This window comes from Canis lupus, chromosome 4, assembly GCF_011100685.1.
Source record: "Canis lupus familiaris isolate Mischka breed German Shepherd chromosome 4, alternate assembly UU_Cfam_GSD_1.0, whole genome shotgun sequence".
NCBI lineage: Eukaryota > Metazoa > Chordata > Mammalia > Carnivora > Canidae > Canis > Canis lupus.
In genome coordinates, this window is record NC_049225.1 from 52,499,289 (window position 1) to 52,515,535 (window position 16,247).

A 16,247-nucleotide genomic window follows, 5' to 3' on the forward strand; every position below is an offset into this window, starting at 1 on the left:
CTCTTCAGAAGCCAGGAGGAAGGCACAGAGTCAAGTGGTTTTTTTCCTGCATGGTTAATTGGTTGTAAAATGCTACTAAAACTTACTGTTTCTGATTGAATTAAGTACCCTGGGAAATCCAGCTGTGAAGAGGCAGGCATGGGAGGTTTTCCCTGTCTGTCTTCACTGTCCGTGGACAGCTTCATGCTGGTGAATATGCCTTGCCTTCACTTTTGCTTTTGGCTGCAGACACTCTTCCCAACCTCTCGCTTTACCCAACACGTCAGCTGCCAAAGGCCTGGGAGAAAATCAAGCTTTACCACATCTGGATTTCAGGTGACAAGGATGCTGAGAAATAGCAAAACAAAAGAAAACATGCCATTACTTTAAAAGCAAGAACTACTTTTGTTATTTTTAAGGAGAAGAATCTCATTTAGTGGAGCCACAGGGGTTCTTCTTATAGTATAATTTTTTAAAACTTGAAGATGGACATGAAGAAGTCCCACGCTGGCCACACAGGCAAATGAGTTGCTACTACTTTGGTTATTACAGTTTACAACAAGAGATGCAAACTTTTCTAGATTTGTTTTGTCTGGCCCTTATGTCTTCTGGAAGACTGGCAAGTTTCACACTTAGCAGTATGTATTTCCAGCTTCTCTTGAAATGAGAGTCTCTGGCAAAACTATCTTTATATACTCTCCGGAGTCAGTTGGCTGGAGAATAGCCAAGGCTGTCCATTGTAGACAAGATATTTACTCTTCCATTCATATAGCTCCTGGTACTATCTGTGGTTATATACACAGCCTCGTTGATGCATTGATAGTTCCTACTTAGAATATATCTATATCTGTATCTTATATAGACTAATATAGATATATATGACTTAGGAGGAAGCCATAGGATGTTGCAGTTATATAGTCTAAAATTACCAGGGCTCAATAGATAGAGTATCCTTTCTCTTTTACATACCTTTTTGAGACCCTTCCCTTCTGCTCCCTTCTCCACTTAACCATTGTGTCGGTAATTCCATCTTCATCTTTCTACCTTTTGTGGAGGGCATTGTCTGATATTAGCTCTCCCTGTCTTCTCTCCTCGCCACCTATCCCAGTTCCTTGTCCTATGATCTCTATCAGATAGGGCAATGGATTATATTCTATTATGGACTCCTTTTTAAGTATAGAGTTTGTAAGCAACCCAGCCTTATTATCTTTCTGGGTTCAACTCTAGTAAACCAGGACCCAACTATCAACTGTTTTCTGGCCACTCAAACAAATATCCTGTGACTAGCTTGGATTGGGCCTGATTGGCTTGATTTAGGTCACATGTCTATCTCTAAGGCAATTACATAGTTGGAGGATGTGATATTGTGACTAGCCAGACCCAGATCACAAGCAGCACTCTTGTCCAGGCTTGGAATGAGTTTGTGCTGCTGAAATACAAGGACTCTTGAATGAAGGGGAGGAAGTTTTCCAAAAGGAGAATAGAAGACAGTTATGAAAAAAGGGGAAAATGGATTCTGGGCAGTCAGCTCACAGACTTCTTCCACAACCTGTGAAAACTCTGGACCCATTTTGCAGAAACATGTGTGCAAAAATTTGGATTCAATGTTCTGGTGTTCAAGAATTCCAGTAGATTACCCATGGACTCTAGGTTAAGAATATCTGCACTAGAAGATTTCTAAGGTCTCAACCCATTCTAGTGGGTTTGTTTTATTAAGTTTTTGAGCAATTTTCATGATAAAAGCTTCTCTGGAGTTTCATTTCCAATGCTTCTGATTTAAGCTGTTAAAGAGTGACACATGGTAGGGAGGGCAAGGGGGTATGACCTGTGAGTACAAAGCACCCCCAGAAAGACTAAATTGTGTCATTGTTGGTCTACAATATTGCTTTAGTTTCATTTTCCCATCAGCATCCTCATGATATCATGATAAATAGTGCTTAATAAAGTGTCAGACTCTATTTTGCATTATGATTTTAAAATGATAAATTTCTTCTTAAATTTTTATGGACTAGAACACGCAGACTTATTGGATCATTATAATATAAACTGGAATAATTTGGAGCTCATGAGATTATTGTCAGTGCTCTGTGGGCATAATGCTCACTGGTCATTTTTATTTGGAGACTGATCCTGAGCTTTAAATCCAAATTAAGGAGTCACTTGTTTTTGTCTGAACTCAGCTTGTGTGACTTGTTGGAATGCAGTAATTTTTTTTTCCATGAAAGCCATTGCTCAAATTAAATTTATTATCCCCAATGGTGTGTGAGCCCAGAGGATGGGGGGCAGTGCATGATGGTGCTGAGATTGGGATCAGGGAAGGTGTGTCCAGAAAAGTGAACAGACAAATGAAGTGGATTTTTGAAAGGGTGCTGATGATTTCAGCAGGTTTCAAAAACAATTTTCATCTTTAGCAAGACTATACTTTTCCTCTTGGGACACAGATTTTTAGCTGATGGCTTTTTTCTTTTATTTTTTATCTTTCTGGTAGAAAAGTAAGCTTGTTTCTTTTCTTTGAAGCAAAAAGTTGTCAAATATCAGCTTACTCTGGCAACCAGAAACTCCTTTCTTTTCTGTGGCTTGTGCTGGAGATAAAGTAGAATGGGTGAAGAAATTTAATTTTTCTTTTTACTCAGAGGTGATTTGACATGAGTTTTTGTGTTCAGTTTCCATGACACACAATTAGATGTTTATCCTTTCTCTGCAGTTAAGTATTTCTGATGCATAACACCATCATTGTGTTTATTACATGGTATTGACATTACTGTTGATTTTTAAAGTATAAATTGGATATTGATTCTCAAGGTTCAATGTCCCTAAAAATTATTTGAGTACCTTACCTCCTAACCAGGGCAAATTCCCTGATAATTCTGATGCCAGTGATCCAGAAAGTATATTTTGGTGAGCTTCCATAAGGACAGGGAAAAAGTTGTCTCTATGCTTGTGCTTAGTCCATAGTAGGTGCTTAGTAAATACTTACTGGATGAAAGATGGACTGAATGAATAAATGGATGACTTAAGGAAGTAGGCTGAACCAAGAAATAGCAAACCATAAAGAGCTTAATCACTGTATTTCAACAAAGTCATCAGAAGGGTATGTAGAATTTTAGAGAGAGGAGATCCATTTCATATTATTAGTTACATGTCCTTTTGTCCCTCTGGGTTACGCTTAAATGCTTTAAGAACAATGGAAAGTTTAACTTAGAGATAATATTTTGATGTCGAGATTTTTTTAAAGTAGGAAGTTGAGGACATCAATAGTGTGGAGTCTGCCCAGTTGATAGTCTTTTATGAATTATGCATACGTGAAACTAATAAATGATCTACATTTTACAAAGTGTGAGATGGATGGCTCTTAACTATTCTCATTTGAATTAACTGGCAAATCTAGAGCATAAAGACTTTGGTGAAGACACTCATCATTTTTAGTTCTTAATTTATCCATCACAGTATGGGGGCAACATTTCCTAGGTTCTATGCTGAATGATACTTACTTCAATTTTTATAACAATAAGGTTGATTCTTTTTCTTAAAGTAATCCAATTTATAGAAAATTCAGAAAATATAGGAAAAAATAGAAAGAGGAAAGAAAGAATCTTTGTGCCATGATTCAAAGTTACTGCCATTCATATTTACAGTCAATTTAAATCAGACATTCATTTTCCGTTTCTGTATGCAGCCATACTAGGTCTATGAGGAACAGAATGGGACTCTAAAAGTGTCTGTAGTGTCATGGAGAGTCATGTGATTACTTAACTAACTGGAGTACAAGATGTGAAGACAATTGTGACAGGAGCTGTAATAGAGTGGAGAGAAAAAGTGGTTAATTCTAGCTGGGGTATTTGGGAAGGTTTCATGGGCTCAGGGCATGTACACTGCATCGGGAAGGGTAAGTAGAATTATGGGAAACTCAGATGGTGTGGAAGCAGGGAAGGCATTTTAGACCCAGGAAGGCAGCCTATGGTGAAAGCAGGAAGGAAACTTTATGTTCAGGGGACAGGATGTAACTCAATGTGATTGAAGCAAAGAATGCTGGGAGGCAAGAGGAGGCCAATGTGTCTGGAAAAGTAGAATCTTAACACCTATAGGAACTTTGAAAGATTCCCTGATTCATGGGTATTCAACCTTTCTTGGAAAATGCTCGAATACTCTGTCATCCTCAGAGTCCAAAAGTTTTCCTGGAAGTTTGATTTTAAATGCTTTCCTCTGTCTTATCTTTCTTCTGGAGGAAAACTTGAACCAAAGTAATTGTGATCTCAATACAACTGGTATTAAAGGGGAAGAATTGGTACATATTAAGCTCTGGAGGGAAATCTGTTGGTTGACTAAATGAATGACACTGAATGTTCATACTTTATAACATCTTGAAGAAAGAGTTGAGCATCCAGAAAAAAACCCACATGCTTCCGTTACTATGAACTTAAACCTTTTGATCTCTCTCTGACATCTATCACCTCCACGGGGGACATTAATATCGAAACCTTTTGAGTACCTAGGAGGAAAAGTGAAATTCTAACATCAGATTCTAAATGAGTCTGCTTTAAAATCTTAAACACGTAGGTGTTAAACAGAGGGGTATCAAAAGCCTTTGATTTTCAACCTGTGGCTTTCTATGTGTGAAAAAGTCACTCAAAGATAGTGACTTATGGGACTGGTATCTACATAATATATAAATAAACCCTTGAAATGATGTTCATTGACTTCTCCCAAGAGACCCAGATTATATTGGTTTTGCTTTAGCCATCATTCTCCAAATTCGGTTTGGCTCTATTACCAGACCCACTCACTGACTGGGCCTTCATTATAGTTAAAATGCATTTGAAATAGGCGAAAGTGGTCATGGGCAAAATTGAAACACATTAAAATTTGTAATTGGGAATATTCTAGTGACAATACCAGACATTTTTATGCTGACTTTTTTTTCTCATTTTGAATGAATCTGAAAGTGATACAAGTATAGTCAGATATGGTCAATGATCTGTACTGCTATAATATAATATGTATAAATACAAAGGACTGTAGTTTAATGGATGTGGACTTTGAAGCCAAACTGTGTGCATTTAAATCCAAGCTCTACCACTTGCTAGATAGGAAATCTTGGGCAAATTACCTAAGTACTATATCTCAGTATCTCAGTATCGTTGAGATGAGAATAGAGTTAGTACTTCATAGGGTTGTTGTGAATTAATACATGTAAAGCACTAAGAACAGGGACCCCACAGTGTTTATTCATGTGTTTGCTATAATAACTACTAAGTTGAGGCATTGAGTGAGACTCCCTATCTCACTTTTTATGCTTGGCTTGTTGGAGTGCGTCACTGTTATTAAAGCAACGTTACTGCTTGTATTTGCCTCTTTTCCAGCCTTGTACTAGTGACCCAGGATCCCAATACCTGATGCCTGTTTCAAATCCTGTCCCTTGGTCTGCAGGAGTTCTGTGCTGGGTGATTCCTTGCCCATCATGCTCCTTGTAATGAAAACGGCTTAAGATGAATATGTCCTTAGTTTGTCCCCAGCCCTGAGAAGGACAAACATACACTTGAGTTTGTTCTCTGCCTTCATTCCTGCTGCAAAACAGTCTCTTAGGATGACTTCAAATGTCTGCCAAGGGCCAGTGTTTGTACCTGCATGCATTTTTGGCAAGAAACACTCGGCACTTGAGTAATCTTTGTGAAAGAGTATCCCTGAAGACGAACACCTTCTCTACAACACATAAGCTTACAATTCCTTGGACGTGTCAGACTTTCTCACTTAATTTCCATTCAAACCTTGCAGCAGTAGGTCTTAAGCGGCAGCACCCTTGCTCTGACTTCTCTTCCCTGTGTCATTTCTAAAGAATTGCAATTTATTCTTCCCCTGCTGGCCAATGGTTATATGTCCCCCTCTTTCCCTTTTCACTATCCTGATGCTTTTTCCTAGCTTTCAGATTTGACATCTAGCATGAGGAGACTCATTTATAGTGCATCCTTTTTTTAAAAGCTATTTTTAAATTCTTTCGTCTGCTGCTATTCTATCCCAACACCTTTTTTTTTTTTTTTTTTTTTGTAAATTCTTGCCACTAATTATGTCCTTCCATCAAGGCCAAACTCTGAGGTAACAAATGCTTAACAAGTTGATCATGCTCATCCCTGCAGACTGAGAACACTTTCCAGAAATGCCCAAGATCTGAGGGATCTTGGCCAGGAGAAAAAGTAAACTCCTTGAAGTCAGTGGCCCGTAATACGGGCAGCCACATGCTCTCCCCCTGGGATCCCCAAGATAGTGCCACAACTTGGGACAATTCCACCTTCTACGGTGGGGAGAGAGAAGAGAATTTGCTTCGTCTGCAAAGAGTCCCCTTCGTGATCTTATTTCTCTCTTTCCTCCTTCCTTGCCTTTCAAACAGAACTGCAGTGGTTTGAGTCAAGGCAGATGCTCTCCCAATAGTGCAGTTTAACATCAGAAAAGGAAAGGTCAGCCTGGTGGTGAGAACCCTTTGCCCTTACAAAGGTTTGGCCTCCTCAGCCTGCCCTTGTGGCATCCTTGGGATTTTGGCAGACTTACGGGTATCATATTTTCACATGGATGAACTGTACTCTACAACTTCTTCTGTGTATGAGGAACCCAAAATGTTGACATTGAAAATAGAGTTTTTTCTTTCTAGCTGTTTTGACTCCCCTGTTTTCAAGGGAGATCTATTTTTCATGGCCGTGACCATGGGACTCTTGTTTACCTCTCTGTGGAGGGTGACCATGGGGTAGTGATGGTGTTTCTGAAAAAGCCTCTGGCAGCTTGAGAGGTCTGGGTAGGGATAGCTGCTTTCTGGTTAAATATTTTCAATTTGGGAGAATGCTGGTACTCCTGGAAAGCCTTTCTCGGTTATATCTGGGCAGTGGATTTGGTCATGAGGGCAGGCGGTTCTGTACAACGTTGTCAAAGCAAAGATGATGGGGCAGTCTATGGAGAGGACTCCAAAAAGGCCCTTTGATTCATGAGGCATTTCCCTCTCTACCCTCCAGTTAGTGTGTGTGGGAGCAACTTGAACTTCCCACAGAAGGGACCCCACAGTATTTCCACACAGCTGTTTCCTGTGTTGGGGCTGAGTGAGTCTCCGTGTCCTGAATATCTTTGGAAAGGATCATCTGCCACATAACCATCTGTGGGCATAAGTCAGAGGAACTTTTGGGGAGCCTTAAGACTGCAAATGGGGGTTTTATGTTCTGGTTTAGGTGTGCCTTGATGTTTTTCTTTTCTAGCCTAGACATTATGAAAGCAGCAAAAACATCCAAACGTGGTTTTTTTTCAGAATTTGGGTGGCGGAGGTAAAAACTCAACCTGCTCACCCTAGATCTATTACAGTGCTTTGCATAATATTTAATGATGTACAAGCTGTTGCCTACTGGTTGGTTTTACCACGTGTGCCCTTAAGTTCTGACTCTCTGGAGTCCTCCATGGTTTAAGCTGGTATCTCTCTTCTTTCTGTGTCTTGCTTGGCCTTTGGGTAAAGCCGCTCTAGTCATTATTGTCTCTCCTTGCTTCTTCTTTTTTCTTTTTGTAGGTCATTCAATGAAACCTACAGTTCTTGTCAGTTACATAGGTCTTTGCTCTTTTTCTTAACCTTAACATTCCAAGAGAGAATACTTTTTATATCTGAAAATCTGAACATTCTTAGTGCTGGGTAGGGAGCAGTTGCCAGAAATAAATGACGATGAAAATAATTATTCCTTTCTCTATGCTGGGTACTATTTAAACATTTCACATATGTTATTTAATTATCAGTGACCCTCTAAAGTATTTCTCCCACTTTACAGATGAGAAATTTGAGGCACAGAGAAATTATGTGATTTGTCTAAAGTCACACAATTAATTAAACAGTAGAGTTAGGATTATGATGAATGCCACATAGTGGTGCTGGGGAGAAATACTGTTATGCCCATGTTTTTTAATAAGGCCGCTAAGGTTCAGGGAACTGCAGAAGTTTACCCAGGATTATTTTATCTCCAATCCAAGCTCTTGTCTACTGCTGTCTTTATTGTAGAACATTCTCTTTCTACTCCTTGGAAGTCCTGGATTCTGTTTAGTCGAACAGATTAACTGAAAACCCACTGGGTTCTGAATCCTGTGTTATGTGCTGAGAATACAGAGATGATTTTTATTTGTTGTTATTTTATGTCCTTGGATAGATGGATCAGGTTCTGTTGGCTAAATCAATGAATTTTCCTTTTGGGGGAGCCTAGAAGTATCTTTGGTATCTAGCACTGTGCTAGTCAAATGGAAGGAGACTCAAAAAAAAAAAAAAAAAAAGAAAAAAGGAAGGAGACTCAATGTACTGACTATGTATCAGTTGGGAAAATGTGATAAGGGTAAACCATTGAATAAACAATTTTGTTCTGCAAATGTATGTGTTCGGTTCAGTTAATGTTCAATGATGGGCTAATGTCCTACATTAGTCTGATTGATGAACCCAGACACAACTTTTAATAGAATGTCACTTTTAGTTTTATGACTGTCACTTTCCTAATTGAGGTAGCTGACTAAAAAGTTCAATAGCTCAAGTGTTGAGCACTTATTGGGTTGGCTTTTGGAAACCTAACATTGTCTTGAAAAAAATCATACAACTAAAAATCAGGACATGTAAATTGTAGGCCTAGCTATCATAACTATTGTAACTCTGTGGCTGTTATCATGTCTCCTGATCTCTCAATTTTCTCATATGCATAATGAAAAAGTTATCCTAAGTGATAGTTTAGGTCATTTATAAAGTCCTGTGATTCATGCGAAAAAAAACTTATAAGGAGTCCTTTGACTAATACAGAGTATGGGTTTAGTTTTGACTATAGATAAATATCTTAATTTTGTTGAGTCTTACTTTTCTTTAAATAGGTTGATAATTCCTGGCATGCCTAATTTATAGGACTTCTGTGAGCATTTAGTGAGATACTGGAGATATAAGTGCTTTGAATCATACAACACTGTATGAACATAACATGATATTATTCATACTGAAGGTTAACAGAAGGGTGTTGGGTTTCTTGCCTCACCTCTTCCATTCCCCAAAAAAGACTGTAGTTTGGTTCTGGTTGGGCTATTTCCTGGAGTTTCTGGAACTCCTTGGAACTCTACAGGGTCAATAGGGGCTTTGTCCTGCCTCCAGTCTGTTTCCCACGGTTGGGATAAGGCTGCCACACTCTTTCTCCTGACAACACTTTATCAAACACACCCGCCACACAAAATGTGGCAATTCATGAGACAAAAGTGAGGTTTTGAGTTTCAATAACCTCTGTTTTGTTAGAAACCCCCTCGGAATCTGAGATCCTCTCCATAGGCCAGCAGACATGCATGCGTCCCTGGTTTACAAATGCCTTAAAAACAGCCCGATAAATCATCCCCAAAATGTGTGTGCCACGTCTAACTCTGTCTCTCAGTGGGGATATTTTTAACTCCTACTTCTAACTCCTCTCAGTTCCTTTAAGGAAGTGTGATCCGACAGGGTCAGGCATTTGGCATCTACTTAGGGGAAACTTTGAAAGAATTCCTGAGGCTCCCCCTGGGGTAAGGCTGGCTTTCCCCAAAAGAACGGGCCCTTCAGAGCGTCTTTGCCACATAAGGGCTTGTGTGAGGCCCCAGGCACCCGTTGATGCCGTCTCTTCCCTGCGACAGATGGTCAAGCCTTCAATTTCAGCAAGCAATCCACTGTCGAGAGGGCGGGCAGGACATTCTGCCAACAGGCCAAGTGACAGGGCAGCTTAGGGTAACAGGGATCCGGTGTGTGCCCAGCATAGCTTTTGTGCTAACGATGGGCTGGTGACAGGCACCTCGCCCCTGCTCATCGTTAAGGCAGAAGATCCCCTGCTCCCTTGATTCTGTTTCTATCTGGCAGAGCTAGCGTCCTGTTTGCTTGTCTTTCAAAATCCATTTTGGCACCAGATGGCTCCCCTCATGGTGGCTAGCAGTTGTCTGACTTGAAGATGCCAGAGGGTGTGCTGACAGCTCCTTCTAACACAGCCTGAATCTGGCTGTCGGGTCTGGGCTCAAATGTCTTAGACACACACCCGCGGCAGTATTATCAACCCTGGGGAACCAGGGGTGGGGGACACTGGAGAGGAATGGCAATGATGTGTCCCTCCACAGTACTTCTGCTACTGGTATGGAAATAATAATGCTAATAGTTATTCTTATTTGTAGAGTTACTCTTATTTACACTTACTAGTGTGAATGCCATTGGGGTGTAGGGACTGACTACTGATGGTACAGGTAGTACTAATATCCGTACTCTACTACTTCTATTATTACTGAAATTACTGTAGCATAATCGTTAAAGGAGTACAAGCTCTGGCCAAATTTAAGTTCTGGACTCAGAGTTACTAATCATTGGGCAAGTTTTTTAACTTCTCCGAACCTCAGTTTCTCCATCCATAAAATGGCATTAATAGCAGAGGTTATTTAGGGGGATTAAATGGGGAAAATGTATTTGAAGTTCTTAGTATGTAATACATGGAAACCATTATTACTCCTGCCACCGTTGCCATGCTTACCAGGTGCCAGGCGTTCTTGCAACTCATGTTTACAACTGTCTTACAAAGAAGGGACTGTCACTATACCCAGTTTACAGATAAGGGAAGTGCGGTGCAGAAAAGTTGAGCTATGTATCCAAAAACATACAAGCAGTACCTGTCAGAGTTGGGATATGAACCCCATTCTGGGTACTTCTAAAGGCTATGGCTTTTCCTCCACACCACCACACTGGTTGTCACTGTCACTTAGTGGCATTCAGGCCTCTCATGGGGCTTGGCGTGGCTTTTAAAAATGCCCTTCCACGGAGCTGTGCCTGAAAGAAGCAGCCAGTTTTCACATTTCAGATGTCTTTGACCCGAACCCAAGAAGATGGCTGCCTCACTATCCTTGAGTTTCACCACCTTAGCTTCTGAAAGCCTCGTGCTATCACACAGCCACTCAGCGCTGGCCTTCTGAGAGCTCAGAGGAAAGGACAGTGTGGAGGCACTTGGGGTTGTGACTCCTCCCTCAAGTCTCCATCCCTTCCCAAGTCTTCCTTTGGAAAAGGGACAGGAGTCAGGACCAATTGATGGCCCCTGGGAATGACAGTGCCATTCCTCGTACTAGGGAAGGGGTGCCAGAGCCAGATTCCATTTTTACAAATTTGGCCTTCAGTGATGTTCCACAAGTCATTTATCTTGTATGAAAGGTTGATAAACTTTGGGCTCTGTGGAGAGAAACTGGAAGTAGGAACAGATGATTATTCAGAGGCCTGCTTTTATTGATGGGTGGTTGAACAGTGCATAATGTTGAAAGAGTCATTTCAGGAAGATGTTGACATTTTAACATATTCTTTCAGTTGAAAAAGTTATTGTTGCTCTTCAAAGAGCTACTCCTACACCATACTCTCCCGAGGGACAGAGAGGAGAGAGATTCTTTTGGGACCTCTCTCAGTTCATTATTCGGAAACTGGTTCAGTTCAGTGCCACTCTGTTCTGTGTTCTTGTTTCTGAAGACCCCTGTGTTATTTCCTTAATAGACTTTGTGCTCAGAGCTAAACTGAGGCATCGTGGTGTGATAGTTCTTCACAAGTTATGTGTATCAAGGTGGGAATTTTATACTCTAGCGTAGACTTGAAGTGGGAGAAAGGTGAAGAAAAGAAATACCTACAAGAATTTAACTGACTGGCATTTTAATGCATTCTGATGTTTTTGGAAAATATTTGTGCCTGACATCCATCAGCCTAAAAGTAAAAGATAATGGAGAACTTAGGATGGCTTTTAACATGCTTCTTTCTTCAAACATGGGCCAATGGAGAACATGTAGATCGTCAACCTAAATGTCCTAATAGCACTCTTTTGATAACTGCTGTCCTCCTGGTATAGACTTTAACAACTACAACCTAAGAAATAATTCAGGAGGTGCCTGGGTGGCTCAGATGGTCAAGCATCTGTCTCTTGGTTTCAGCTCATGTCATGGTCTCAGGGTCGTGAGATTGAGCCCCATGTGTGGCTCCGTGCTCAGCAAAGAGTCTGCTCTTGAGACTCTCCCTCCTCTGCGCCTCCCCCTGGCTTGTGCATTCATGCACTCTCTCTCTCTCTCTCAAAATAAATTAAAAAAATATTTTTTAAAAGAAATAACTCAGAAAGTTATAAGGTGACCATCTAATTTATCATCCGTGACAGGACACTTTGAGAGTTAAAGTGGGTACTATTAATACTTACAACACAGTGTAAACTGGGATTGTTCCTGGCAAATTGGGACTTTTGGTCACCAAAACTCATGGATCGCACTCTAGAACCAATTCAGGGATCAAGGTGGTGGTGAGGTTCTTATTCAATCACAGATAGGCTCTGTAAGAAAAACATACAGGAAATCTTTGAGAACTCAAAGGACTTTAGTCAGTATGTGAATCTTATCTGCTTCTTGTGGGTACTGCTAATTAAGGTATTTTATTTGGAGATGCTAAAATAAAAGTGTTTACCATCTCCTTATATTCATCCAGCGTGCATTTTGCTGGTTCATCGTCTGTGAATTTACAGGGCTTAAATTACATGTTGTTGGGAACCGTGAGTAATTCTCAGGCAATTATACCCAATTGGAATCTATCTTAAATTATGGTGAAGACCTTCCCTCTGTCTGAGTAAAAATACTTCCTTGGAGGCTTAATTCTTTTGTGAGATCTATTGGCTTTACTGAAGGTGTTTCCTTCATAGAGAAAGTCCAGCTTGGATGCAAAACAAAGGCTAAAGCTTTAAACAAAATACTGGCTCTAACACCATCCTAAATATTTCAGAAAATACTTGGAGAATAGAATGCACAACCCAAATGCAACTTACTACCTTTTTCTTCCCTTCTGTCTCAGGACTGAAATATTAACTGTGACAATTTGTTTCTTCACAGGTTCTTCTTGAAATTTTTCCTCAAATGTAACCAAAATTGCCTAAAGAATGCAGGAAACCCACGTGACATGCGGAGATTCCAGGTGGGTTTGTCTTCTCTTTCTTAAATCTCAATAATGCATGAATATCAGAAGAGGGTAAAAAAGTCTTAGGCAGAAGAAGATACAGAGTCTATTTATTTCCCCAGAGGTGATGAGCAGGTGAGGCTCCTGGTCCCCCGGGTATCTGCACTCTAGGAGTTGTTTTTATTAGGGAAGAGTTGCAACTGAAGCACTTGTGGTCACTGGTTGAGGCAGTTTTGTCCTTTGAGCCTAGTGTGGCTTCCTGAATGGACTCACAGGCTTAAACCGTTGCACGTTAAGTGAAGTTCGTAGAAATGATGGATTTTTTGAAAGTATTACAAGTAGAAAACTGTTAAATAAGAGCTTTGTTCTGTTTTAGGATTATGTCCTCTTCTTCCTTTCTCTCTGTTCTCCCCTTCCAATTTTGGAAATTGTCAGCAGTAATTGTCTATAAAAAACAGACCCCTGGTACAGCAGGGCACATCTAGAGTAATATGGATGACACTTAGTTCTGTGTCAGCAACATCCTTGTACAGCATGTGTGAAAGTCCTCAAACAGCAGTCAGATCTGCCACCATTCAAAGCACAAGGGTTATGTTTGCCTTGTATAATTATACATTACTGATGGCAAAAGATGTGAAAGCAAAGTGTTAATTTCGAAGACACAAAATGGTAGTTGAGTTTTAGGAAAGGTTGCTAAGTTCTAGATGCTGGTGCTTCTCAAACTTGAAGGTGTCAAGAACTCCTTGGGGATCTTGTTAAACTGCTAATTGAGGTCTCAAGGGGACCTGAAACTCTCCATTTTTAACAAGCTCCCCAGTGATGCAGGTGCCATGGACCACACTTTGAAGAGCAAGGTTCTAGACTTGTGTTGCTTTCCATCTCATTTTATGGCTAACTCATTTGTATGATCAACGTTCATTTTCCTATCAGAGTAATGACATATATATATATTTCACCCATATGACCTTTCAGTGAAAACAGTGTGGTGTTTAAAGTATACTCTTAGGTATAGTTAGTCAGCTTTAAGTGTAGATTGAAATGTATGATCTCTGAGAGAATCTTGAAAAATTTTAGCTGCACATCCTCTGATGGGAGAAAGGGATGCGATGATTCTGAGCATTGATTTTTAGATGTCAGGATCTCTTTGTCTCCAAGATGATATTTTTTTGAAAGATGAGACTTATTGGTCTCAATAAGGACAAATTCAGTAGAAAGAAGACAATGTCTTTCAAGATCCTGAAGTATTTTTGTAAAATCATTTTGGCGTCACCATCTTTTGTCCTGACAGAGATGAGTAAAGAGAATCCCTGTATCCTAGTTCCCTGGGAAATGATTCTCCTGTCTAGCTGCCGACTTCCAACCAAGTTGGAAGACTTGGGTTCTCTTGTTCCCACACAGGATTTTTTTTGTGTGTGTGTGTGTGTGTGTGTGTTGAGTTGGAGTTAGCTTTGCTGATAAACAACACATCTGATGCCACTAAGTGTGTATTGCTCAGTGTCCTGCAACATGAGGTTGGCTTTCATTATAAACTGTTTTGCAGCTTGCTTTGGCCTTAAGATGAACCATATGTATCTCCTGACCAAGCTTGGGTTAGGAACAAAGCATATCCAGGCACGAACCAATTAATGTCTAATAAACGTGTCTAATAGACATGTGTCATGCCTTATGAATATCAGGATCAACTTTGCTGTGCTTCTCAGGGCAGCAAAGTTAGAGATTGACTTTGGTGACATTGGGAACCTAAAAGAGTATTTATATAAGACTTCTGGGGCCCTGTTTTCTTCAAAGGACCTGGCTAGTGAAATGTCTGAGATCCTTAAATTATAGAAATGTAGCTCTTATATGAGATGAAAAACCAACTCAGTCCATTATTTTTGATAGTATCTAGAAAGCTTTATTTTTATAGATAAAATAGTCATTCTGTGTTTAGCAGAAGGGCTACTGAGACAAGGGGGCATGAATTGAGTTTCTGGAAAGCCTCAATTTCCTCAATTCTAAAATGGAGTAAAAATTATGATTCTGCTTATTTTGCAACATACGAATGATAACATTTTGTATACATAACTAATTTGCAAACAATAAAATATAAAAGCTTTTGGAGAAAGTACTTGTGATAAACTAAAACTGGGTTATTATTTTAGTACAGGGTTTCTCAACCTAAGCACAACTGACATTTTATTTTATTTTATTTTTTTTTACAACTGACATTTTAGACTAGATAATCCTTTGTCACACTTATGTAGGTGCATAGATTCGTCCTACTCACTGCAGGACATTTACAGTTTGTCACTGGCCTATACCCATAGAGGCCAGTAGAGAAACTCCCCCAGCCCCTAGCCTAGTCATGACAACTCCAAATGTCTCCAGACATTTGTCGGTATTTCCTGATTGGAGTGAAGATGCAAAATTGCCCCTCTAGAGAGTCATTGGTCTGATCTTATACCTAATGACATCTGACAAACTCTTCCTGGTGACAGTGCTACAATCCCAAAGAATGCTCTTTTTTTATTAGGCATGAGAACTACCTGACACAAAGTACATACTGTCCTTCAAATACATATGCTCTTTCCTGTGAGTCTAATGTAGGTAGATTTCTCTAAATAGAAGCAGCAACCTTGGCCACTATAGAGTTAATTTTTGAGTTGAGGAAGAGCTCTTTCCACAATCAGAGACAAATTCCTTACTGGGTCTCAGATTTAACCTGCTTTGTCCCCATCACCCACTCATCACTTCCTGGGAGAGGATAGAGAGGGACCTTATGGTAGAATGAACACTGATGCATTTTGTTTTGTATCTAAGTATGTTTACACGTTTCATTAATTATAATTTTCCACAATTAGCACATGGTCTTATGCATGTAGGCATGTGGATGTTTATGCAATTAGAGAATGGACAAATTACGTCAATAGAGTTAAAATAACACCCCAAATATCCCTACTGAACCTATTTTTTTCCCTCAATCTTGTTTCTTTCATGAAGATTTCCTCCTATGGTTCTCTGCATCATTTCATGCTTCTTGAAACCATCTTGGATTCCACAACAACATTCACTCATTCTCAGCCTTCTCGAAGGGATGCTGTTCATTTGCTCTCCTGTATATGTTGCCGTTCCCTAAGTTTTCTTTTGAGATCCAGATCTCTTCTCACTTTGTAGAGCTCTCTTGAATATCTTCTCCATCCTCAGCATTTTAAATACTATTTGGGCACTCAGATCTCTTGAGTCAGGTTCCCTAAGACCTGACATCCAGATCCAGACCTAGCTGAGCTGCCTGTCAGAGACTTCCAGGAACTTCATCTCAGTGAACCCAACATCCATTGTCATCATCTTTTCT

General features: G+C 40.0%; 1 protein-coding gene and 1 long non-coding RNA gene across 12 annotated transcripts in view; one reads left to right on the forward strand and one right to left on the reverse strand.

Annotated features, from left to right (window-relative positions):
- Nucleotides 1-16,247, forward strand: part of EBF1 (EBF transcription factor 1) — a 392,195-nt gene that overhangs the window by 239,721 nt on the left and 136,227 nt on the right. For all 10 annotated transcript variants that reach the window (XM_038534887.1, XM_038534891.1, XM_038534888.1 and 7 more), the window contains one exon: nt 12,853-12,934. In XM_038534887.1, the coding sequence (XP_038390815.1) occupies nt 12,853-12,934 (82 nt within the window). The remainder of the gene's footprint in view (nt 1-12,852; nt 12,935-16,247) is intronic.
- LOC111095569 overlaps nt 1-16,247 on the reverse strand; it is a 28,923-nt gene that overhangs the window by 3,031 nt on the left and 9,645 nt on the right. For both annotated transcript variants that reach the window (XR_005358357.1, XR_005358358.1), the window contains exons 2-4: nt 12,174-12,302; nt 5,370-5,494; nt 87-327 (exon numbers count right to left, since the gene is read on the reverse strand). This is a non-coding gene — a long non-coding RNA (uncharacterized LOC111095569). The remainder of the gene's footprint in view (nt 1-86; nt 328-5,369; nt 5,495-12,173; nt 12,303-16,247) is intronic.